The sequence below is a fragment of the Nyctereutes procyonoides genome, unplaced genomic scaffold (genome assembly GCF_905146905.1).
Source record: "Nyctereutes procyonoides isolate TBG_1078 unplaced genomic scaffold, NYPRO_anot_genome, whole genome shotgun sequence".
In the NCBI taxonomy this organism is placed as follows: domain Eukaryota; kingdom Metazoa; phylum Chordata; class Mammalia; order Carnivora; family Canidae; genus Nyctereutes; species Nyctereutes procyonoides.
This window is the reverse complement of record NW_026575145.1, coordinates 14,824,317-14,852,069: the sequence shown is the minus strand read 5'-3', so window position 1 is coordinate 14,852,069 and position 27,753 is coordinate 14,824,317. Positions and strand designations below refer to the sequence as shown.

At 37.6% G+C, this 27,753-nt stretch overlaps 1 protein-coding gene across 1 annotated transcript in view; it reads left to right on the top strand.

Moving 5' to 3' along the window:
* The window catches only part of AKAP6 (A-kinase anchoring protein 6), a 482,960-nt gene that overhangs the window by 109,624 nt on the left and 345,583 nt on the right, over positions 1 to 27,753 (top strand). The window contains exon 2 of the mRNA XM_055309349.1: positions 1,291 to 1,648. Within this exon, the coding sequence (XP_055165324.1) occupies positions 1,325 to 1,648 (324 nt within the window). The 5' untranslated portion in view covers positions 1,291 to 1,324. The remainder of the gene's footprint in view (positions 1 to 1,290; positions 1,649 to 27,753) is intronic.

The following is a 27,753-nucleotide window of genomic DNA, read 5'->3' as shown; positions in this document are numbered from 1 at the left end:
GCCCCTCTCCTTGTGTTATTTTAAACATATTTAATTAACATTTTATTTTATTTATTTGTAATTTTTAAAAAAGATTTTATTTACTTATCTGAGAGAAAAAGAGAGTGAGAGAGAGAAAGAGCACAAGTGGGGGAGGGACAGAAGGAAAAGGAGAAGCAGACACCCCACTGAGCAGGTTGCTGAAGGATCATGACCTGAACTGAAGGCAGCTCCTTCCTTAACCCACTGAGCTACCCAGGCACCCCTTAATTAACATTTTAATATTATGTGTTTAAGACCAAATTATTACTCTTGAGATTCCAGAGGCCCCTAAAAATTTCAACATAACCAAATATTAATGTAATTTAAGTTGATAGTTATTAATATTAATAATATTAATTAAATATACTGTATATACTAATCCATGATTTATACTTTCTGGCAAAGTATAGGTTTGGAATTACTACTACATGATGTCTATTTATCTAACATATCATAGAAAGGAGCAACCTCTCTTGAATTCAGCATGGTGTTCCCATTAATTAGAACATGTTCCCCCTCTGCTTAGCCCATAGATTGAATGTATTAGTTGTAATAGCCAAAATGATGCTTAGGTGCTTGTAGTAGAAAAGCCCTAAATGCTAGTGCCTAAAACCGATAGTTTTTTTCTCAGTAAAAGAAGTTCAGGGCAACAGTCTAGGACTGATACAGTAGCTCCTTGTTATCATGTGGGATTCATGTTCTGACCACCCTGCTCTACCATCTTCTACTGGCATACCCAAAAGCATCTCCTGGTCTGAGAAAACAACAGGAACTCTAGCTGTAAAGTCCACATTACAGGCTAGAAGAAGGGGGAAACACAGAGGGGCAGAAAGAAGGCCTCTCCTTAATTAAATCAGCTCCCTTTACACAGCTCTCCCAAACATTCTGTACAATTCCACTTACATCTCATTGGTCAGAACTTAGTCACATGGCCATACCTAGCTGCCATGGAGCTAGGAAATGTAGTTTTAAATTCTTGGCAGAAATATGCACAGCTGAAAATCAGGATCTTATTAGTAAAGAGTGAGGAGAGAGTGGATGCTGGGGTAGGCAGTACCACATGGTTTTGTGTTCCTATTATATGCTGGGTCTTGGGGCTACTACATAGAAACTCACAACACCTCCTTCTGTTTTTGCCATGGGCTTTGGTTTCTTAATTTAGAAATCTGGCTTAATTTAGAAATCCTGTTTCTTCTGTGAAGTATCATTTCTTTATTTGGCAATCTTGTCTGACTCTTTCCTGCTTTCTTCTTTCCTCTTGCCTTTCAGCTGTTTTGGAAAGAAGTAAGGTTTAGACTTCTCAATGTTAACCATGAGCGTGACACTTTCCCCGCTGAGGTCACAGGACCTGGATCCCATGGCTACTGATGCTTCACCCATGGCCATCAACATGACGCCCACTGTGGAGCAGGGTGAGGGAGAAGAGGCAATGAAGGATATGGATTCTGACCAGCAGTATGAAAAGCCACCCCCATTGCACACAGGGGCTGACTGGAAGATTGTCCTCCACTTACCTGAAATTGAGACCTGGCTCCGGATGACCTCAGAGAGGGTCCGGGACCTAACCTATTCAGTCCAGCAGGACTCAGACAGCAAGCATGTGGATGTGCACCTAGTTCAACTAAAGGTAAGGAAGGTCTCTGGACTTAGGTCCATTCTAGACAGAAGTCTGAGAAAGGTTATAGCACCTGGAACCTGAGTTCTGTACCTTTAAATGAGGAAACAACCAGGAAGAAAAAGAGAATAGCAGGTTTGATCTGCAGGGGCAGATTTCATTCTTTCCTGATTTTACTTCATGGATTGATTATCTGGAATCAAACTGATCTTAGGATATAATGTGGAGAAGTGAGGAAAGAGAAGGGCATTTTGGTGTCATAGAAATTAGTTATGAAATAAAAATATTATAAAGAGGTTTTGTAAAAAGACTCTCACAGGTAAAACATCATAGTGAGCTGTGATTATGGGTATAGTATATGATTATTACCTTCTGTTGCAGTTGATGCTGCCTTTGTGGCATAGAATAGATTCTGGCATGATGGAAATGGGCGATGTTCTTTTAAAATGAGTCCTTTCATCCAGGTACAATGCACCATGTGGAGCAAGGGTGCTTTTATAACAACTCATTCAAAGTTCAGATGTAAAAAAATAAATAAATAAATCTGTGGCTTCTAGAGCCCTTGAAAAGCTGACTTTATTATTAATGAAATGGAGGTTCTAGTAAAGAACGCTACTGCTAATGGAGATTTTGGCCTAGGGACACCAAGGTACAGTGAATCTTGTCCTGTCATAGCCACTTCTCTCTTCCAGGTCCCCGAGGCAAACAGGCACTCAGGTTAATGACCAGCAAAGCAAGGCAGATTTACAATCAGGGCATTGGCCCCAAACTCTGATGTAAATTTCTAGTTAGATGTGATCCTAAGGAAAATTATTTTACCTAAGCTCATTCATTCTAAACTATCTGAAACCAAAGACCAAACAGATTCTTGGATCTTAACACTTAAATGATTTATAGTCTGCAGCCATTAGTGTGAGAAGAGATGGACACTTAAGGTAACAACAGGACATGTGCCCCAAAGCCTAGAGCACAGCCTACTCAGCCTTCTCGGGCTGATTTAGCAGATCCTGAGTCCAGCTGCCGCATTTGAGAGATTGTCCAAGAGAGGGAAAGAAAGAGTTGGGTGGGGAGAGAGAGAAAATTTTTAAAAACCAGAATGGCTGGGCTTCTCCCAGGTGGAACAGGCCTGAGTGGTCTTCTTTCCATGGGATCTTGAGAAGGAAAAAGTGCAAAAAGGTTATAGAGACATGACTAGGAACCAACTTCAATGCAAGCCGGCCTGTTTCCCCACTGTGGCAAACAAGGAATAATGTGTCTCAGTCCTTGAAATAGGGTTCCTTTAATCAAAGTTGCAGCTCTCCCACTCCTAGAGGCAGGAGTGAAATGCAAGTCAGAAGCTCCACCCACCCCTCTCCTTTGTTCCCCTTATGTCGCACTTACATGTGGCTCCCATAAGTAAATGCAGGGTTTGCAGTTGTAAGGAAAGTTAACTGTTGCTCCCCCAAATCTTCAGATTTACACAGAGAAAATGGTAAAAGATTAAAGAGAATGGCAGGGGTGGGGGGCAGAAATGGAAATATCTTGAGAAGACTCCACTAAAAATGCTGCAGAGGGCTTCTAAAAACATTACCGTGTCTGTTAACTTCATTTAATTACATCAGTAATACATGCAAATTTAAATTTCAGACAGGAATGTAAAGTTTTTATATGATCAACCAGGGTTATGGTTAGTGTTTGAGAAATCACCTCTAGGGTGATTTGCTTGTCTTTTTCTCCTTGGAACTGTCTGTCACCTTCTGATCTTAGTCCAAAGGCATCTCACACCTGCCTCCATCCTGCTCTGCTCCACAGTAAGGTCTGTCTCCTCTGCTGAAAGAGGAGCCTCAGAAGGGTAGGAATTCAACAAAGTAATCCCGCAGTAGTTAATCAGTGACTGTTAAGGGATGAATTGAAATTGTTTTATGTTCATTTGATTTTAGGGATTCTATCATTACTTTTTTTGCAAATTCTTTCATCAAGGAACTTAACCAACATTTTCTATTATGTTCTCAGATATTTTGTAATAGAAGAGCCCTTCCACATTGAGCCCAAAGTCAACGAACTCTGGTCCGTGAACTGAAGCTTAATCTCCACAAGGATTTAGTTTTGGTCTCCTTATCTGCTTTGTTAAATTTCCCCCTTTTTTGCATAATATTTCTTTATTTCATCAAGCACCTTCAGGCATTTAAACAATTTTTAAATACATTTCAGTTTCTTAGATTTCCACGTTGATCCACAGAACAAAGGGGGAACTTGGGCATAATGTTTTATATGTGAAAACACAAGGAAACAACCTTATAGAAGCTGCTCTCAATTAAGGGGTGTGGCAAAACAGAGGAGCAGGCCCAGCCTGGGCAAGGCCAGCCATCTGCTATGGGGCATCTCACTTTGGCAACTACTACCTTGGTGAATAACTCAGTTTATTAATTTACCATGAAAAATAACCATCACAGGGATCCCTTTTTTTTTATTATAAATTAATTTTTATTGGTGTTCAATTTACCAACATACAGAATAACACCCAGTGCTCATCCCGTCAAGTGTCCCCCTCCGTGCCCGTCACCCATTCACCCCCACCCCCCGCCCTCCTCCCCTTCCACCACCCCTAGTTCATTTCCCAGAGTTAGAAGTCTTTATGTTCTGTGTCACAGGGATCCCTTTAAGGACCATCAAGACACAGATGATTTCTAAATTTATATATCTATCCTAATGTTCTCCTAGGAACCCCACCTATCTACCTGACATCTCTAATGTGTCTTTAAGTGAGCATCTCAAACCAGATTATGTCCATTGAAAAGCTCTTAATCCCTCCTACCCCCATATCTTTTTAATTTCAGTGGAAGGCACCACACTTTGCCAACCCCAAGTATGACTCCCCATTCCACACATATGTCTATCCAGAAGTCCTATGGCTCCATCTCCAAAATGTGACCTAAAGCCATTAACTTCTCCCTAACACTGCTGCTGTCACCCTAGACAGGCCACAAAACTGCTTGCCTGGGTTACTTTTAGATCTTCCTCTACCACCCTGCAGTTTATTCTTCACACAGTAGCCAATGGAATCTTTTAAAAATGTAAATCAGGTCATGTTACTCCCTTGCTTCCTATTGGCCATAATAAACCCAAATCTCTTCCTGTGGCTCTGCACCTGGTTTGGTTCTCTGGCCACATCTCTTGTTATTTTCTTCTTGTTCATAAAAGCTCCAGACACACTGGAAGTTCCAAAGGGATGTTAGGCTAGTTTGCCTCAGGGCTTTTCTTGTTCCCTCTGCCTAAAAATTTTCTTCCTCTGTCTTTGCCTGGCAGAGTCTGGACCCTCATCAAGCAGTCAGGCAGAGGGGTAGTTAAGTTCTAAGATCTGGAGGTGCAAGCCTAGGAGAGAGTTGGGCAGGAGTTGGAATGGTGGGCCTGTTCTGTTTGGTAAAGGGCAAGCACACAAAAAAGGAGTTACCCTCACTTAACTTGACTTTTGCCTCATACTCCCTTTCATATTGTTCGATTTATGTCTTGTCATCATGGTCTTCTCTATCATCGCGTGGACATCTAACTTAAAAAATCGGTTCAAAAGTGCTTTTGGAGAATACTCATGATAGGCTCAGCCTCTGGTTTTGTTTGCTTGTTTATTTTGTTTTTTAGATCCAACATGTAAATGAAATTATACGGTATTTTTCTTTGTCTGACTTATTTCACTTAGCATAGTGTCTTCTAGGTCCATTCACGTTGTCACAAACTGCAAGATTTCATTCTTTTTTATGGCTGAGTCATATTCCATTGTGTATATATACCATATGTCCTTTATCCATTCATCTATGGATGGGTACTTGGATTGCTTCTGTATCTTGGCTATTGTAAATAATGCTGCATCAACATAGGGAGGTATGTGTGTGTGTGTATATATATATATATATATATATATATATATAGATTATTATTATTTGTATTTAGTTGTATATGTTCTTTATTTATTTTGGATATTAACCCCTTATCAGATAGATCATTTATAAATACCTTCTCCTGTTCAATAGGTTGCTTTTTTGTTTTATTGATGGTTTTCTTTGCTGTGCTAAAGCTTTTTATTTTGGTATACTCCAAATACTTTAATTTTGCTTTTGTTTTCCATGTCTGAGGAGACATATCCATAAATATGTTGCTAAGACTGATGTGCAGAGATTACTGCCTATGTTTCTTTTTAGAAGTTTTATGGTTTCAGGTCCCCATTTAGGTCATTAATGCATTTTGAGTTTATTTTTTGTATGGTATAAGAAAGTGGTCCAGTTTTATCCTTTTGCATCCACTTTTCCCAACATCATTTATTGAAGAAACTGTCTTTTCCCCACTGCATAATCTTGTCTCCTTAGTTGTAGACTAATTGACCATATAAGCCTGGGCATATTTCTGGACTCTCCAGTATGTTATATTGACCTATTTGTCTGTTTTTGTGCCAGAACCATATTGTTTTGATTCCCATAGCTTTGTGGTATGTCCTGAAGTCTGGCACTGTGATACCACCAACTATATTCTTCTTTCTCAAGATATATTTGGCTATTTGGGATCTTCTGTGGTTCCATCCAAATTTTAGGATTATTTGTTCTAGTCTATAAAAAACACTATTTTGGTAAGGATTATATTGAATCTATAGATTCCTTTAGGTAACAGGCACATTTTAACATTAATTATACTAAATGGCACTTTCTCAAAGAAGCTATTCCTGACCCCTGTTCTTTTATTTATTTATTTATTTATTTATTTATTTATTTATTTATTTATTTATTTTATTTATGATAGTCACAGAGAGAGAGAGAGAGAGAGAGAGAGAGAGAGAGAGAGAGGCAGAGACACAGGCAGAGGGAGAAGCAGGCTCCATGCACCGGGAGCCCGATGTGGGATTCGATCCCGGGTCTCCAGGATTGCGCCCTGGGCCAAAGGCAGGCGCCAAACCGCTGTGCCACCCAGGGATCCCCTGATCCCTGTTCTTGAAACACCCATCCCCTTCCCCAGCAATTATCTAGTCCATTATTCAGCTTATTTATTTACTTATTTAGCAATGGTTCTTATCACTAGCTACAATTATTTATTTGTTTGCTTGTTTGTGTTAGCCCCATTGACCTCAAATGTCTAATTCTCTGCTCTATCCCTTTTGCCTAGGACAAGAACCAGGCACTTGACAGGGGCTCAGATTTGTAGTGGAGTCCAAGTCCGTATGGTCAATACCTTCTCTGCCCATAGATAGGCTTATACTGGAAGTCACATAAAGAAGGCTGCTTGATGGGGAGTGAATTAGGACAGAGGCAGTGGATGAATCAAGGCCCAAGTACATTTGGGCTGTTATTTTCTCATCAGGGAGATTCTGAACAGCTCAGAAATCTTGGAGATCTTGCCAAAGAGAGTCTGCATGGGAGAACCTAGGTGGCTTCTTTCTGTAAGTGGCTTGCCTGGTCCTCCTCTTCCTCCTCCAGACTTTTCTGTCTGACTGCCTTCTTTGGTAATGATTTTGGCCAAAAAGCATATGCTCAGGTCTTTTAGACCCAAAGTTACTCCTTTTCTTTAAAGGTAATTTTGCTTATCTTCTGGTCATTAGGTTGATCTTAAAGTGTATTCGTCAGAGACTATACTTACCAATCTTATTTCCAAGTTCTTAGGGGAAGTTTTATTGTAACCCCCAGGATGAATTACAAAGCACTATTATAAAGTTCCCAAGTTGGGTGGTAGGGAAGTGATTGTTCTAGAGAGTGAATAAAAACATTTAACGTTAAGATTAAAATACGGAAACGATATAATATACTATGTAGTTTTCCCATTTTTTTTTAGTTTTCCCATTTTTTATGCTAAAAATGTAATCCACATATTTTACTTCTTTGTTTCCAGATATTCTTTAGTAAGAACCATGGGAAGCCAGCTGAACTATTTTTAGAAACTCTCTCTCTCCTCTTTTGGATTCAGAGGCTGCACTATGTACGAAAACGAGACTGAGAACCTTACAAGATTTTGGCTTTAACTGAGACTCTCATCTGGATGAATGTATTTGGATGCTAACTAGGCAAATTCAGCACCTCTGCCTCCTGATTAACAGTCTTCTTAGATAGAATATTATTTGTATTCCTGGCAACATGACAGGGAAGAGGCAAGGCTTAGACTAGCTTGCATAAACTAAATTATATGGCTGCATGACAAATAGAAGTTTTGACGTGACTTAGCTGGAATCAGCTCCCCAAGTAACCCACTGTAGATAAATTGTACTCTGAGCCACCTCCAGATGACGTTTGTGTCTGTTTCTTCGATTTGGGCCTGATTCTCAAAGTTAGAACATTAAACAGAGACTCTGGTTACAAGATGTTCTGACTGGATTGTATCCAGACTGAGATGTGCCTGACATCTGGAGTGGATCCAGATACCCAGGGACTCACATGGGGTCTGGAAGTCTTGCTGGAAAAAAGACTTGAATCCTCTCTATAGCTGAGGTTGGCATAATAGATGGGCCTGATGGATGGAAAGTGTTGGAAGTCCTGGGATGACAGAGCTCTTGGGAGAGAATTCACCCTCATCATGGGGCAAGGAGTCTGTCTCAGTGCAGAAGGGACTATGAGGAGGGCAATGGTAGTTTGTGGTAAAGTGTGTTTCTGGTCCTGGAGCCCATTCTGAGCATCCAACCAGGCAGCGTGGGGACCCAGTGAAGCAAGGAGCTTGTGGGTGTGACTTGGAGGACTTGTGTCTCTGCTGATGCAGTCTACCTAGAGTCCTTCCCTTCCACTTGTGCAGCAGGGGTAGAGGGGAGAGTGTTCTCTTTCTTCCCCTGCTGGAGCATAACTAGCTGAGTTCTTCTTGAGGTGGCAGAGGGATAGCAAAGTGGCAGCTGCGCAGTGTAGGCTCCTCTGGCTATGGCTGTGAGCAACAGCCAGGGTCGATTCTTGGACCATCTAAAACACGCCCTAGTCTCAAAATCTCTTGCTAAAGGGGACTCTGAAAGAAACTAAAATTCTGACATTGGCAGTTTGGAGCTTAGTGGATTCTGGTATTAATGTTAATATTATCAAGTGTTAAAGCCTAAAACATTCAATTTTACCATTTTGGGGCAATTTCTGATTTCTGACACATCTTAAGTTAAAGTTAAGTAAGCATCAATTTGAGATTGAAGACCAAATAGCTTTGTTTAGGGGGAAGCATAGATATTTTTTTCTTTTGCCATTTAGACTGCCAATTTCCAAGAAGTAGGTCTCAATTCATTAGTGTGTTGTGGAATCAATTTAATGAATTACAGAGTTAAAACAGTGAAATAGAATTACTTGAAGTAAGGATAAATATGATTTTGTGAAACTTGGTTATATATATATATATATATATATATATATATATATATATATATATATTGAGTCATGGTGTAAACCTATGTCTTTTACTGAGTCAAAGCCAGGACAGTTTGATAGTTACTGCTTTAGACCTCTGTCAACTTTTCTTTCTTTTTTTTTTTCTGTCAACTTTTCTCAATGTCTTTAATATATACTTTAATTTTGGAACATATCATGCAAGTAAATGTAACCTGATGCTAATTTTTCCAACACCATTGTTTTTTGTACTTATTTGGGAACAGAACTCACATGAAATGCTCATTAAATTGGCAACACCAAAAGCATATTCCAAACCTCAGGAAACTGGAAAATAAAGCTAAGTTTTCTTTTCTTTCCTTTTCTTTTTTTTTTTTTAAAGAGTTTATTTATTCATTCATGAGAGACACAAAGAGAGAAGCAGAGACACAGGCAGAGGCAGAAGCAGGCTCCATGCAGGGAGCCTGATGTGGGACTCGATCCCAGGACCCCAGGATCATGACCTGGGCTGAAGGCAGGCGCTAAATCGCCGAGCCACCCAGGGATCCCCTGAAAGCTAAATTTTCTATTAATAGATATAAAGATGTCAATTTGTTTTTATTTTCCCAACACCCAGATTTGTAGCTGGAATCTTTTTTGGTTGATGTGAATTCCTTGGAACGTATTTTCTCAGGGAAACTAGATGCTCATGGTCAAGTGTTTTGAGAGTGTGGCTGCAGTTTGGTGCTTATCTGTGAAAAAGTTTTTCTACAATTAGTGCCTAGATTATGAAATGATATTTGATATCATTGACCAATAAAGGTGGATGAAATAAAAAGAATGCTTAATGTTTGAAAGGCTAGTTTTAGATATTCAGGACACCCAATTATGTGGAAAAATCTATCTCAGTCATTGACTAAAATACCCCCTTTCCTACTCCCACATCTAATGCTAGAAACCTGGCTGTGTGCTAACTAAATACTTTTTGATTGTTGAATCGTTAATATATTTTCAAAACGATTTTGGGAGATGATCTAAAAGTTTCAGATCTAGCACATGTTTTATGCATGTGAATATTCATGGTTAAAACATGGGAAAATTAACTTTGGTAGCTTCTGGCACATATTACTATGGGAAGTTTTTGAGTATGTGTGAACGTTAGGCACTGATTTATTGCACTGATGTATTTAGAGCTCAGGATGAACATTAATTGTTAAGGCGTCCCAATAAGTCTACCAAATGGCTCAGCTGTGTGATTTTTTTTTTTTAAGAGAGGGAGAGAGAGGTGGAGAGGGGCAGAGGGTGAGAGAGAGAATCTTAAGCAGTATTAAGATATAAAAGGATTCGAAAGTGAGAAAGTGTGGAGAAATGCATTTTTTAAAAAAGATTTTATTTATTCATGAGAGACAAAGAGAGGCAGAGACATAGGCAGAGGGAGAAGCAGGCTCCTTGCAAGGGAGCCCGATGGGGGACACAATATCAGGACCCTGGGATCACACCCTGAACCAAAGGTAGACACTCAACCACTAAGCCACCCAGGCATCCCATAAATGCATTATTTTGATTAGAGAGGTCTTGCTGGGATTTGTTACTTTAAAAAAATGGGTTTAGTGTCAGCATGTACAGTCTTCCAGTTATGGAGTGAATAAGTCATGGAGATGAAAGGTACAGCATAGGGAGTATAGTCCATATTATTGTAATAGAAATGTATGGTGACAGATCGTAGCTACACTCGTGGTGAGCATAGCACAACACATAAAGATGTTGAATCACTGTGCCATATACTTGAAACTAATATAATATTGTGTGTCAACCATACTTCAATTATAAAAAAATAAAATAATGTTAGCATGAACTATCACTGAACCATAATAGTCATCAGTTTCCATGGTCTCAGGGCATTAGATGTTTGTAGGAGCAGTCACCAGAAGCAGGATATGAGTTAACTCTCTTCCCTTGCCTAGAGAGTTTTCAGTTCGATAGCATTCCCTGAATGGCTGATATGTACCAGGAGTTTTTATTTACAGTATTTTATTTAACCCTGACCATAATTCCCTATCATAGATAGATGAAGAAGTTTAGTCTTAGAAAGGTCAGCAGCTGGGATGCCTGGGTAGCTCAGCAGTTGGGCACCTACCTTCAGCCCAGGTTGTGATCCTGGGATCTGGGATCGAGTCCCGCATCGGGCTCCCTGTGAGGAGCCTGCTTCTCCCTCTGTCTGTGTCTCTGCCTCTCTCTCTCTCTCATGAGTAAATAAATAAATCTTAAAAAGAATAAGATGCTTATTTCAAGGTATTTTTTTTTAAAAGGTCAGCAGCTGATCAGCTTGGGAGTCAAACCATGCTTTTTGAGTCTTAAGTTGAATATTCTGTTTTAGTGCAGTGGCCTCACACCCTTTTATGGGTGTGAGAAATTTTGGTGGCTATAAAGTATAAAACAGTTTCTGGTTTTCTTGTATTAGATGCTTAAGATTAATGGATTTGAGGGTGGTGCCTCATTGTTTTTCTTTTCTTTCTTTAATTAAGGAGAAGATCCAACTTATATGTATTTCAATTCATCGCCAGTAGGAATGTGAGTGTTTTGAAGTGGGATGTACATGAAATCCTGGGGTCCTTCTGAGTAGGGGTTGTTCATAGCTACTCTGAACTAGGGAGAGAACTTTGTTTCTCTTCATTACTTGCTGCTACCTTGCCCGCTCTTCCCCCTTCAAAATTTTATATCTCAAAGAGGGAAACGTGATCTAACTAAAGTGAAATGATACCAAGGTGTGAATTACTAGTATCCTAACATAGAAGTGAGTGGAACAAGAGATAGACATCTTTAATGATAAATGTTAAGAAATCAATCAATTTCCAGGAATGGCATGTATAGAGACAGTGGTTCTATCCTTGCACAGCAGAATCTCCTTGGAAGCTTTTTTAAAAAACCCATTTCCCAGACTATATTCCAGACAGCTGTATTAGAATCTGGGTTTAGACCTAGGCATCAATCATTTTAAAGACTCCTCAGGTGATTCCAATGCACTCTAGGGCTGACAACCCCCAGAAGATGATTTTTGAGCAGAGGACTTTTGGATACATTTCACTTGTCAATGCATTCTCCTGTTCCTCAAAAAAAAAAAAAAAAAAAGACAGCCAGAGATTTAAAGTCACTGATTTAGGAGCAAAAACCTACATGACATTTTTGAATTTTTGCAGTTTCTCAAGTGACCTCATATAGTCAGTAAAAAATAGTAAGAGGCAAGGGAATACATTCAGGCCGGATACCAGCCTGTATGTTTTAAATGTATCAATGTTATTCTCTTAAATTTTTTATGAACAAAAGAAAACCGAATTCGGGTAAAGTAAATGTTTCTCTCTCATTTAATTCATACAACTTTTTGAATTAGAAATTATTTTGCAGAGAAGTTCAGGCACAGGGCTGCCCACCTATAATTGTGCAGACTGTATATATATATGTCACCTTTTGAAGTTATGCAGTGCACTACATGCACAACTTCCTGTGGCTGTTTTGTATTGTCATGGGAGATAGCTTGAGCAAAGGTTGCTTTGAATATGAAAGACAGAGGGTTTCTTTCCCTGGAGCCAAGGAATGATGAATGATATATATTGTTGAAGTTAGTGGAGACACATTTTGAAGGACCATAAATACTTTGAATGCCTCAGAGGAGTTTACAAACAAAGAAATAACATGGTAAAAACCTGTGTCTTTGGATGAGTTTGTGGTAAGTGCATAGTGATCTGGGAAGGGGAGAGATGTGAGACAGCTATGGGGACATTTGGTAAATGACAAATGGTGGCTGGCTTGGGTAGTGAGAGTTGGAAACAAGAAAAAGTCCATCAGACCAAGTGGCTGATGTAAGCCCAGGGAGGCCGTGGGGGTCAGAGGTGACTGGTATTCTGCGGCTAAATTTGCCTTCATCAGACTCAAATTGAACTGCTGTGTCTATTGTCACTTTGCGTTAGGGCTGAGGGCTGTATTTCTTTGTATAAATGTGAATAGAATAAAAAGGAACAGAATAGAAATCTCTCCTGGGTTCATTTTAGCAGTGTGGATGTTATTAGTGGGCTTTTTGGAGTAGCTGCTTCCATTGTTCTGTGATAACTTAATGAGCCAATTTTCTTCATTATCTGAATGAGGCAGATTTGCCAAATACATCATTAAATGGAAAGGGAATGTATGAAATGAAAGTGAAAAGTGATCTCTTCTCCTGAGGAAGAGGGAATGGATATAACGATTACTGGAGAATTGGTTCACAAGGAGGGAAATTGACCTTAGGCAAATTATGTAGAAAGTGTTCAGTGCTTTCTTGTAGTTTTCCCTTTTCCAGAAACCCTAATTTCTACTAAAAGACCCTATAAAGTACTAAGCAACAGTGTTGACAGTGGCTACCACTCAAACTTTTGTTCCTGCAAAGGGAATATTATCACACTGGCCAAAGGTATCCATATCTGTAATTGTGGGAGTCAGGTGTTAGCGACAAGGTGGGGAGAGATTTCTTCAAATAATACCACATAGAAGACTACCTCCGTTATGCATGCTCTATGCCCCACTCCTGGAAAGAACTTAATTAGGAGTGAAATGTTTGAAAAAATATTTTAACTGCAGTGCTTGCCTCTCTTAGCTTTCAGCTGCCCTCTCAGATAAAGTCCAAATGCCTGGGCATGGCCTATTATTGTTCCTTCCCAGTCCGGACCCCACTGGCCAGTTGTGTCTTCTGATGTTTCATTTCCTGCACCTCTAAAAAGCCAGGCCCTTTTAGAAATCCAGATCTTGGAATATGGTTTCTCTCTCCCTGGGAAATCACCTTACTCTTTACCCCAGACTTATGTGTCTGGGAAAATAGTTGCCCATTCTCAGAATCTCAGCTAAAATGTCACCGATCTGGTGAAATCATTCTGAAGGCCAGTCTGGTCCATCCTTCTGCAGATTCCCCCCATTATTTTCACATAGTGTCCATTGTAGCAATGGTGGTAGACACAATCTTCAGTCTGAGTGACTACTCCTCCAGCTGTTATGAGGAATCCTGTTTTCTCTATTTGTCCAAGCTTAATATACAGCTTATGTTAGCATGAAATACATTTCTTTTGATTATTTTATTGATCTAATGTAAACCAATATATTCAGACCTATGAATAATTAGCAGATCTTACTGAGGGAGTGTTACTTCCCACATCTATGATGGAAATCTGAGGGCATGCATATTTTCATTTTGTTTGACCTTTGACAGAACATCCTGGACACTTTATACATTAGGGATATGACTTAGGGGGAAGATCCTCAGCTCAAAACGCTATTTGCAAGTCCCAAAGTCATGCACCAATGAACATTTAGAGGTAAATCATGTTGGTAATGGAAAGTTGATATCATTAAGGAATAGTTACTGTCAGGAGACAAAGTTGAGATACTTTAGTGTCTTTGGGGTTTTTGTGTTTTGGGTTTTTTTTGTACTGTATTTTGTAGACAAATGTAGGATTTTTTTTAAGATTTATTTATTTATTTATTCATAGAGACAGAGAGGAAGAGAGAGAGAGAGAGAGAGGCAGAGGCACAGGCAGAGGGAGAAGCAGGCACCATGCAGAGAGCCTGACCTGGACTCCATCCAGGGTCTCTAGGATCACGCCCTAAGCTGCAGGTGGCTCTAAACCGCTGCGCCACTGGGGGCTGCCCCAAATGTAGGATTTGTATACATTGGTTTTTTTGTCATTATAGCAAAAGCTATTAAAGAACTGTGTAGACTGGATGATTTGCTGGGTTCTTCTTTAAATGTGTTAACTCTAGTAGTTCTCCCTCGGGTGTGTATACTCTCTGTTGGATTCTGGTGCTCTATAATGAGTAACAAACTATATAAACTAAAATGAACCTAAACTCTGCATGATAAATACAGTAACTGACATTATTTTTTGTGCATATGATTATGTGCTTCATTTTTCTCTCTTCTGCTTCTTGTGATCTATATGTATCTCTTCTTAATTAATTATAAACCTGAGGTGTCTGTATTTTTTTAAAAACTATTTTTTAAACTTTCTTTTTTTTTAAACTTTCATTAATTAAGTTATAAGTATATAAAATGTATTATGTTAGGAAAACCAGTGAATTTTGTTCTCAGAACTGGTGGACATCTGTTTTGTTGTTGTTGTTTGTTTTAGGTTTTACAATTATTGGGCTTAGTTTTTCCTACAAATCTACAAGCAATTACAATTTTTGTCGGCCACAGAACCATACATAAGACTAAATATTTCATAACTGTTTAGTGTGGTTATTCTAAAATTCAGTATATTTTAAATGTAGTTCCATAAATGTGTAGCAGGTTTCCAGCACAAATTTACTAATGCTTAAGGTACAAGTCTTTATGAAGACTGTGCATTTATTTAATATAATTTAAATTTTAATTTTATAATTTTTAATGGTCTCCACTTTTATTTTGAAAAGCAAATGTAGTATATTTTATTTCTCATTAAGTTTAAGTTTATTTCATATGGTCTGTTATTGGTACTTTCATAGTTTTATTAGCCAAAGATAATAAAAAAGAAATCAGATGGTTGTATTTCCCTTAGATCATGACCCCAGCTGGACATTGCAGCACAAATTCTAGACCCACAGCCATTCTAATCCACATCAAACTTAAAATCAGTGATCCAAGGCCTAGTACACACTCTTCTCACCACTGTAAAGCCTTTCTGGGTGCTCTCAGACCGTGCTGCTTAGCACCTATTCTCTTGATCCATAATTTATCACCAGTGTTTGGTATCTTGCATTATTTTCTATTTCATATGCTGTTTTCTAATTTCCTCAAACAAGTCTAAAGTTATTTTAAGGAAAAATCCTCCCATTTCCTTTGCATAAAATTGCAAACATTTTTGGTCAGCCTATTGACTGAATCCTTACATTATCATTTTTAACTTTTCCTTTCTGCTCTAAGTGGCCTTAACATGCCAGGGAAACCATAACTTCCCAAGGATATTCCAGTGAAATAATAAAATGTATTCATAAGTATTTGTAAATTAGTATAATTATCCACAGAAATTTTGGGGTTAAGCCTTGGTCAAAACAAGCAAAAGTTTGCTGGAATTAACTCAGGGAAAAGTTTGACATTTTTCTTAATAAGAATGAAATGATGAGTAACCTTAATTAGGTTCCATCAAAACAAGAAACTCCAGTTATAATAACCCAAAGTTTGGGCCAAATGAAATCTCTGAGTCCTATGCAAGTCTTTTATCAATTCAATTCTAATAAATCTCCAGTGTAACACATATTTGTGTTGGAGAGGAAGTGAAATTATGAATCTCTCTGTCTTGGACTACTTGTCCAAGCTTACTTATACAGCTTAATGTTCATTTACATCCATTCTCTATCCATGTGAGAGATGGTATGGAAATCTGCTCACCGACAACATTTGCTTTAATATCTCCTATGGTGGGAGACTTGGTTTCAAAGGTTAGATTAGAACAGGTGCACTGACATAAATCAATGATATATCTGCTCATATCCTGCTTTTCCAGTAGTAAGGACAGAAAAGGGGAAGGAACTAGAAATGAAATGCACTGACATCTTGATTTATGATGCCTAGGACCAAAGGTCCTTTTGCAAGGGAGGTAAAATGCCTGTAAATCAGGTGAGGCTGAAGGGCTTTTGTTTGTAGTTGGATAACAACAGTGCCTCAATGGCAGCTTCTCTTTGGTGCCCACATTCGGTCACTAACCTTAGGATGGAAAGGTGCTTCCCTTTTCTGGGTCTCAGCTTCCTCATTTGTAAAAGGAGGGAACTGCAGGGTTCCTTCCAGTCCTAACATTTTACACACCCAAGCAAGCTGTAAAGTCTGCCAGATTTGTGGCTCTGCTCTCCCATTCTCCTCTTTCAGCACCTGGACCGGGACTCTTGTTTGCTCCGAAAGTTCCTCAAGTTCTTTACTCTGCTGGTAATACTACTAATCAGCTACCTGGTGTTTATGCTTTGCTTTCCTCAAAGTGGTTTGTGTATGTGATCTCAGTCAATCTTTATTTATTTATTTATTTATTTATTTATTTATTTATTTAGTCAGTCAATCTTTAGAATAGCACCTAGACCTCTGGTGAAGGACCTGAGGCACAGAGAGGTTAATTGACTGCCTAAGTTCACACAGCTAGAAAGTGGTAAAGCTAGGAATAAAAACCAAGGCTTTATAGTCCTCAGGTCTGTTAACCATTTTTAGATGAGCAACTTCTTTGAAAATATGATAAAAACTGTAAACTGTCTTCTCAAGACATTTCACACACATGTCCATAATATTTTACATACTGTTTCAAGAGACCCTTGCAAACCCATTGTGGGCACTCCAAGTTGACTCCTGTAGTATATATCGTACTGCTCTTTCAGTTTACTTTTTCTTGATTTCAGGATGGAAAGATTAGAGCAAGAAGAAAAGATATGGAAAACGCACAACTGATTCCACAGTCTTATGTTTAGTAGAAAATAGCCCCCTGGATTCTTTTTTGCATTAGTTTTTTCAGATGCATGAATGTCAGGGGCTTTGAGGTAGTCTCCCAGTCCCAGAAAGATGATGGATTGCAGGAGAGATCTTCACCTGGAAAAATTAACTTCCGAGCCTACTCTGTAATGCCTGAATTTTCTCTGCCCACCACAAAGGCTTTCTTTCTATAATTACAGATAAAACATTAAATATAAGTTTCCTTGGGAAAAGAAATCTATTGACTTACATTTGCATCAAGAATACATACCAGAGGCTTTCTTAGAAAATAGTTTTTGGTGGAGCAGAGGGCTCTGGGCTCATAAAGACAAGACGGGAGGGAAAGACTTCAAACAGATACCTTCCTGGTAAATGGGCAGTCTTTACCTTGAGTCATATGGCTTCAGGGTTATCTCATTCAAGCAGAAGAAACTAGATTCTAAGCACATGGGTAGTAATTGCTAAGGCAGTTGAAGGTATTCTGAAAACTAGGTTGAGGCTGTCTTCTAGAGTTTAGAGGGCAAATTAGGATGTCCTGGTCCCTTTTCTTGATGGTGGCTCATTTAGTTCAAGATGCCTGAGAGATTTCAGAAGCACACTAGACACAATGAACATTTGTTGCCTCATTCGTATCAACCAGCTTACTAATGCTGGTCAAATCAGTGACAATCACTTGTCACCACTGCTCTCATGTCTTCCCCCTTCCTGCTGGCCCAGTGCTGGGAGTGAGGCAGATTGGAAAGCCCCCAGAATTTGGAGATGGTAGGCTTGGTTCTGGTCCTGTCTCTGCTACCCTCTAAACTTTTTTTTTTAAGATTTTATTTATTCATTCATGATAGTCACAGAGAGAGAGAGAGAGAGAGGCAGAGACACAGGCAGAGGGAGAAGCAGGCCCCATGCAGGGAGCCCGATGTGGGATTTGATCCCGGGTCTCCAGGATCACGCCCTGGGCCAAAGGCAGGCGCCAAACCGCTGCGCCACCCAGGAATCCCTCTGCTACCCTCTAGAAGTTAGATTCCAAGCAATTCAGTGATTTCTGGAGCCTTAATTTCCTTACCTGGAAATATCTACCTCTCCAGGCTATTGTAAAAATCAAGTAAGATCATCCTTTGGAAGAACTTGGAAGTCTCTCAGGTGCTACATAAATGTTAGTAGTTCTGGTTAAGATTATCTCCCAGTCCAAACACTGCTTGCTGCATACGTAACTATGGAGGGTGAATTGGTAAATGTATATGTATATGTGTGTTAGAGTTGTGGGAACTGTATATACTTCCAAATATAATACACTCTTTTATAATATGCTTTTGACCATTGAAACACAAAAAAGTATAGATTTAATAAACAAGGCCTGCAAGGGGCAGGACATATTTCATTTGACATTTTTAGTTAACATAATGAAATAAAAAACAAATTTTATTTTATATTATGCTAAATAATATTCTATAGTATATTAGCACACTTCCTTCCCAAATTTTCAAGTGCATAATATTGAACATTACCTGAATCTTTTTCAGGATTAAAGATATTGTAGCTTTTGAGGTTATCACTTGAAACATCATTTTTACAAAATAATATAGATTTAAACATAGTAAGAGATTTATGCTAAAGTTTTCTTCTTCCTTCAATGTCCTTTTTGGGGATTTGTTTTTCTTCTCCTAAAATGTGGAATATGAGGAGGGTCCAATTAATTGAGGACCTACATTAATTATAGTTTTACTATTAAGACTGCTACAATTTGGGGTGCCTGGTTGGCTCAGTCGAGTGTCAGCTCCTGATTTCAGCTCAGGTCATGATCTCAGGGTCGTGAGATTGAGTCCTGAGTTCATGCTCAGTGGGAATTCTGCTTGAGATTCTCTTTCCCTTTCCCTTCGTCAGTGACTTCTGCTTGGAACCACGCACATGCTGTGTCTCTTTCTTTCTCTCTGGAATAAATAAATCTTTAAAAAGAATACTACAGTTTGGGCCAATTTGGTCTTTAAGAAGTCATCTTTAAAAACCAAATACAGGAAAAAAGCCTTCCATATGAATATGTTTACATATCTTGTTTATAATAGCACAATGTTAAGAAAAACACACATGAGGAAAGTGATGTTTTATGTGTCTCATAATCCAGTATTAGAAAAAAAATAGTTGACTCGGGTGTAGGGGGGAAATGTTTCTTTAGATCTTCAAATAGCTTGGAGTCTGGAAATACCTGTGAACAAACAAACATCTTTCTTTAGCTTTCAGCTAGTTTGCATGAATGTCTAAGACTAAATTTTATATTGACTGGTATATGAAAAAATAAGATATTTTGTTGCTGCAGTACATTTTGATGTAATCAATATTCATAAGTAGAAAACATCAACTTCCTAATCACTACAAATCCATTCAATTAGTTGAATAGTTTATCATCCTTTCCAAAAAAATCTCACACGGCTTTCAATGCTCCACTTCCATTTTCTGCTTCCTTCCATTTATCACTCTTTCTGGTCTGTTCTACAGAACTAGCACAAAGGGCATAACTTTCTTGGCATAAAGCTATTTATTTGCTAGTATGTGAACTGGTATCTAGGAAACATGCCAAATTAGCACAATCATGCTCAGGTATGGAAAACATGCATATAAAACATGGACTGGGCTCTCATGCTGCAGGCACAGCAGCTCCGTAGGTGAACCTGTTGTTGAGTAATTTACTCTTGTCTTCTAGGCACAGATATGATGTTTAAACAAAATACTTTATATTTTTTTCTGATTATAAAGTAACACATAGTCATAAAATAAACAAACATAAGTGTCCACAGTGCTGTCCAGTATGGTAGCATTAACCACAATGGATATTTGAACTTAGATCAGTCAAAATTAAATAAAACTAAAAAACACTCAGTTTTTTAGCCCCACTAGCCACACTTTAAATATAGTTAGTGGCAACTGTATTTAATAGCACAGAACATTTCTATAATTGCATAATTTCTATTGGACAATGCTGATTGATGTTTTAACCTGTACTTTCTTCAACCCTTTTTTTTTAATTCAAGGGTAAGTTGTGGCCATATTTCCATTTAATTAACTGTAGCTCAGTGCTGTAATTTTTAATTCTGCATGGTAATCTGCTGCCTGGATGTGTCTTAGCTTATTTGTCTAGTTTCCTAATGTTGGTTGTATAGCTTGCTTCTTTGTTTCTCCATTATAAAGAGTGTTCTGTTTATTATCTTTCAGCATGTATCGTTTTGTACTTGTCTAAAATATTTAAAATTTGAATTGCATGGTTAAGGCTATTCATGTTTTATATGTTGGTACATATTGCAGAACGGCCCTGTAGATACTGTATCAGTAAACATTCTTAGCTGATTGTGAGAGAGACATTCACATCTACTGGGGCAAGTCACCTAACCTCTCTAAGTTGCATTTAATTTTTCTATTCAAGATAGAAATAATAACACTTGTCTTACTAAGTAGTTACTAGGAATGAAATATTTGTGAATACTTTAAACAAATAAAAGGAAAGTGCTACTATTTGATACTTATTTTATTAAATTACCTGTTGATTGCAAAGATGGAAGTCAGGGATCCTTAATCCTCTGCAATCTAGTTTAACACCCAAAATAAAGAATAACGGTGATGGTAGCAGTTGAGAGAACACGCCTTTGAATACTAACTACATCATGGGAAAGGGGCTTCTGGCCTCAGAAACATCTTTTATTGTTGTACATATAAGTATATAAGTATAAAGGTAGGATTGGAAAAATGTCTTTACAGAGATATTTAGAGAAGTGGGATAATTTTTGTTTTAATGTTAGAGTGGGGTGAAGCCTAAGAGATCACCCAACCCCACTCTTCATTCTACAAATGAGAAAGGAGATGCCCAGAGAAGTTAAATGGGTTCTTGGATTCACACAGCTAATGAGCATAGAATTTAGGTCAGACCCCAGTCTTCTGATCCTCCACCCAGAGTCCTTTCTTCTGCAGTCTGCAGCTCTAAATGATTTAGGCAGGAGGTGGCAGGAAGAAGTTCAAGTCAGTCTTAGAATCTAGTTTGATACTAATATTTACCTAGAAATTTATTATTGAAATAAATGCTTGTACAGGCTAACTGGGCTGTTTGAGAATCAGGCTGCCAAATGCTTATTACCTATTTGGAATTCTCTTAGTGATAATAGAATTTTTCAACCAGATACTGTAAGCCAAATTACAAGTCACATCTGTCTCATGAATGGCATCTAAGTTAGCATTGCTTAGAAATGAATTGTTTGAGGAAGATCTCAGAGTCTCTGTCTTTAGCTCATCTCTGAAACTCAAATTTAATACCTTAATTTACTTTATGACTTTACATAAGAAACTGTAAGTATAGAGAGCTTCAAGTTATGTGGAGGATTCTGATCAGCCTGCAAACCAGCCATATGGCCAGTCCTCCCTGCACTGTCTAAACATGCCTTCAAAGTCCTTTCCCTCAGTCTGTATGCCTGGTTGCCTTCCTCAGGATTTCTCTTCTCACTTTTTTTTTTTTGACTGTCCAATAGCCACTAACAATAAATAACAGAGAAATTAGGGTTGATGGTTCTCTTCCTATCGGCATCTGGGTCTTCTAAAATACAGGAAGAATTCTTAAATTTAGAAAGGACAGACCCCATTCGGTGAGCCCCATGTTGGATTGCATCTCCATGAGAGTGCTTGTACTTCTGTGGGAACCAGAGACTTGCAGGTTTTCTGGGTAGAGCATAGCTTCTTGTGTGGCCATGTCTGACTCCCGTATCACAGGGCTTTCCATACATGACAATACTTGGTCTTGCACTTGCTAATATTAAGCAGTAGAAGATGAGACAACACCATGTAAGGACTAACAGTTTTCTAGAACAGACCAATAGGGAGATAAAATACAGTGACAACTTGATTTTTACATGAGATGAAAAGACGCAGATAGTACACATTTTTAAGTAAAGAGCTGTTTTTTATTTTACATTTCTTTTTTGCTATAGTTGAAAAGGCATATAATTATAGATTTGGAATGGATTAGTTATTTTTCCCAACATAAATGCTTCCTTATGTTAAATTACTTTCCTTCTTTTTTTTCATTTAAAAGTTTGTGTTTTTATTGAATATAGAGCAAGTGAATAGTTTTTCTTGAATATGCAGCAATTGAATGATGTGGATATGAGAATTATCCATTGGAATAGTGTCTCAGTGTACTTGCCAAGTTGTCATCAAACCTGGCTTGCTAAAAATCCCAAGAAGTTCTTTCTTGATAATAAATTTGCTTGCCTTCTCCTTTTTATTGAAGCAAAACTGGTTCACTCCAAAATTTTCCTTTGTGATGTTGATACTAGGGAAAAAACTGGTGAGCTTTATAATCTCTGTCCCCTTTATCTTCTTTAAGAGACTCTGATCTGTTTTTGTCAGGGGTGTCCTATATTTTAATTACATAACATTTGTAACCTTCCCCAACCTACTTTGGAAGTACTCTGAAGTATAAATCCCAAACAAATGATTAAGTTTGCTGACTATCTATCTGCCTACAATAAAATGGGTTGATGGGAGAGGGAGATGGGTGAAGTCAGGAGATTTTAGAATGGCTCTTTTGATGAAAGTAAGGGACAGAGAAAGGGATTTTACCTCATTTTTTTCTTTAAGATTTCTTTATTTTAGAGAGAGAGAAAGAGTGCAGGGGTTGGGGTTCAACCTCAGGACCACTGAGCTGGGAGCCAGGGCTCAACTTCAGGACCCTGAGATCATTACCTGACCCAAAACCAAGAGTTGGATACTCAACTGACTGAGCCACCTGGGTGCCCCTAACTCATCATTTTTTTCAGGACAAAATTTTTTTTTGTTTTATTTTGTCTCCACTTTTTTAGTGGTGTAGGAACATATGTAGAAAAGAGCAATATAAGTAAATTTCAAAAGTTTAAAAGTGATTAAGGATCAACATTTTTTTATGATGTGATAAATGAATGAGAATATTTTATTATGAAGTAGATATAATACTGGTGCTAAAGCTGTTGGAATCTATGGAAATTGGTCTAAATATTATCATAGTGCTTTATATGGAAAGCCACATTCACCATGGTTTAATTTATTGATGAGCAGTCTTTGAATGCCATATAATGCCATTATATTTAAATTGGCAAATCCTTCAAAATGAAGAAAAAAATAGAAATAGTCTTTACTTCTGAAATGTAGTTCGATTTTAACTTTGAAAAGAACACAAAGTAGAGATTAGAATTCTTCTTTTTACAAAAACCAAAATACAGAGTAGAAATCTATAATACTATATTAAAAAAATCACCAAATACAGCTGTTTTCAGAAGTTGCATGTTTAATGCAAGAGTTTTTTGTTTCAATATCAAATAAGAAACAAAAATACAAGCTGATAGCAGCCTTTAAAAATGAATTATGCTCTCAAATTGAAACAAATAACTTTTGTGGATATGAAATCTAAATTAATTAAGCTTATGTGATGGTTTAATAATGTTTGTAACTGGCTGGGTCAGCCCATCTGTTCCAAAATAAGTACCTTAAATTGTCACATGTTTGTAGATGGCAAACAGGGCTGGTCATGACCAGAGTCAGAAAATTGGATCATGTCCATGGACCTCAAATATAACTCTTTAATGGACTTGCTACTCCTTTAGTGCTAATAATTATATGCATTTTAACCAAAGATATTATCTATCTGAAAGAAGAGAATAACACATTAAGAGAATTAATTTAATATGAAGAAAATCAGTGACCTTCAACTTATGATTTCCAAATAAATGATACTCTTTAAACTACTTTGAAAACTTCAAAAAGCCTAATGGAAATGGTACATTTATATAGAATTGTACATTATATGGTTTTACAGACTGACATTTGTTATTGCCTTCTGTCTGAAATGCTATCAAGCCAATGAGGTAACAAAGATGCTTTATTTCATTTGGTCAGGGAGCTCTGAGAAGCAGTTGTATTTGTCATTGAGTAAATGGAAAAACAGAAAAATAATAATTTCTAAATAAATTTAGCTTGTCCAACAAGCACAGTCTTTCAGAACACGGGGTTTATGGTGGGAAAGGATAAGATATAATGAGGGTTAAAAGAGAGATTTCTTGGTGAAGACAAGGTTGAGGAACCACTGAATTAATCTATTGAATAGGGCCTTATCTACTGAGTAGGGCTTGAGGAAATTTGCTATGGAAGATGCAGGTATTGATCAAGTTGGGGAGGGGAAGGGCTGAAGCTCCCCTGGCAATGGGCATTTTAGCAATGTCCAGGTGAGTACATGAGGATTCTGAACCTTATTTTACCTGCTTCTCAGTTTGCCCTCATATGGGCTTGGTGTGAAGTGAAGGCAGCTTAAAATTAGAAACTTGCCATGACTAATTGAAAATTCTCTATATAGCACATATGGCAAGAGCACGTCCCTCCTCCTGGCTTCCAGCACTGGGCTGGAGCATATACAACTCAGAAATCCCAAGCTTCTCGCTAATCTAGGATCAACTTCAGGATCTCAACACAGTGGTAGACAAGAGAGTGAAAACAAATGGAGAGATATTTGTGTGATGACCACACTGGGAATTCTTCCCTGTGTGCTGCTGGGGCTGACATTCTGATAAAGTTTAGGTGTCTGGGGAAGCTGTGCAGATTGGGCCTGGTCTCAAGACCGCATTCTTATCTATGTCATAAACACGAAATTTTGAATCGCTCCTGTTGGCATTTTCATCTCTGTTCAGAGGCTACAAACTTTAATTATATAATTGGGACCCAAGTTATGCCAAAATAGATAATTTAAGCTTTTCTCTTCTATTCACTTTCTTGAAATCTTTCTTCTTGCTGCCTACCCCCACCTCCTGCCCCAGGCAAGTTTTCAGGGCTGACCTGGTCATCCTTTTAGCAGCTCACAAATATTTACTTTGCGATTTAGGGATTCCACTAGTTTTGCTACAGATATTCTCTAGTGACCAAAGTCACATGTTGTTCAATACCCCTGCTTGATAGGAAGTTTAGTATGAATGAAAAGCCTTGACAAATACATGGAAGTATATAAAAGAAAGTTAATTTATTCAAGATGGTAATTCTTTTCCTACCCTAAAGCTGTATTAGCAATCAGAAATATATCAAATTTGCTTTCATTTTTTTAAAGGAACCCTAAGCAGAGAAAAATCTACCTAGAAAAGCCAATTTTTTAGATTAGAATAATGAATTTTCATTCCAATTATGTACATCTTCATATACAGTCTGGTAATTAGGAGCCTAGAATTATAATATTGCCCTACCATTAACTTGAAGCTTTTAAATTTCTGTTGTATCAGTTTCTTCTTCAGTAAAATAAGGATAAATACCGACTTCATAAAATTCAAGGACAGTACTAATGTTACTTACTTTCCACAGATAACAGAAACTGTATTATATTATGTGTTGATGATGCTATACTTAGTTTATATATTCTTTCCTTAGTTTTCCTTTATTATTTGTGATTGTAAATGTCTTTAAAATTATTATTAACCATAATAGTAATACAGAAATGAACAACAGAAAAGATTGATTACTATACAAAATTACTATTTTTTAAAAAGAGTAAGAATAACATCTTCACAGACAATGAAAGCATGCCAGAAAGATATGCCAACAAAACATGAAGATGGTACTTAATATTTCTAATTGAGCCAAAAGCAATTTACTAAAATAAGAGAATAAAATACAAGCATGGATCATAATTAGAAGAACTCAGAAGTATGATGATTGAGGAGAAGGAAGATTTTGAGAGGTGAAAAACTCGGGGAAGAACTAGAAATAAAAGGGAAAATAATTTCAGGAATGAAGACTCTACTAGATGGAAGGAACACAATAAACCAACAGGTAATAAAGAAGATCTTCATAAAAGCCAAATAGAAACAACCAAAATGCCCATCAACTGGTAAATAGAACATTTCATTTATCCATAAAGGAGTACTACTTACCAATAAAAAGAATGAACAAATTATACACGCATTACTATAAATAAATCTCAAAAGCATTCTGCTACATGAAATAAACTGGAAACATAAAAGGCTGCATACTGTAAGATTCCATTTAACTGACATTCTAGAAAAGGCAAAACATAGGGACAGAAGATGGATCAGTAGCTACCAGGCTGGAGCAGGGTGTGTCTATGTTGGGAAGAGAAGGTGATTAATTGCACCGAGCCCTGAGAACACTTTTTAGGGTGATGGAAATGCTATGTGTCTTAGTTACACTTCTGCATACATTTGCCAAAGTTTACTACACTATATATTTAGAAAGGATTAGTTCTCTTATATGTAAACTACACCTCAGGAAAAATAAAGAAATAAAGAGATGAAAAGGGTTTGAGAAAAAGTAATGGATCCAGGCAGATTGACAAGACAATTACACATAGGCCTAATAGGAATCCCCAAGAAAGAAAACTAAAATAGTGGAATAGAACCAATATTGACATCTCTATCTACTTCATGAAAACTTTCTTGAAATACAATTCTAAATGATTTACAATTATATATTGGAAAGGCACTATGCATATGAGAAAAAAAAATGGCCAGAAAATGAAAAAACTACTGGAGTATAAAAGGTGGAGAAAAAGTGAAAGAAGAAAAAAAAAATCCTATGGTCATCCAGGCTAAACAACCAAGTCATTGATAAGGGAAAGAATATCAGATTGTCACTAGATTTTTGTCAGCTGATTTTTTTTTTTGCCAGAAGACAATAGAGTAACATATTTAGGATACTTGTGAAAGAAAATGAGAGCTAACTATTCAGCCAAATAGCACTTCAAGTATAAAGGTCACAGACAAACTTGCAAGAAACCAGGATATGTTGTTTCCTGAGTGGTTGCTGAGGAATCTACTGTAGAATGTGTTAGCTAGTCAGAATAACTAGAGAAACGTCTATGTGAGGACTGCTGGCAGTGATTTTTCATTAGTTGATAAAAATCACAGACAGAAAGACCACCATATGCAACTCTTGACAAAACTCTATAATACCACCCATGAATTAGCCTTGCAAAAAAAAAAAAAAGAAAGAAAAACAATATGATCAAAATTAATTGTTAATTTCCAAGAGACATACAGGGTACGGGGGAGGTTAAATAATACCATAAGACTGCAAACAGCAAAACCCAGACTGTGTGAAATGTCAGAATCAACAGGACAGACAACTCTGCTTCTTCAACAAAGTTTCCAAGCAGGACAGAGGGGGAAAGAAAAAAACATACAGACTGATGGAGCTAGTAGAGTCATATTAACCAACCAATCAGTGTGTGGACCTTGTTTGGATCTGGATTCAAAATGCAAGCTATACAAACAAGATGTTTATAGGACAACTGAGGAAATATGGACACTGATTGGATATTTGATAATATCAAGGAATTACATTTCTTAGGGGTAGAATAATGGTATTGTGGTTGTGTTTAACAACCTTAAAAAGGAGTC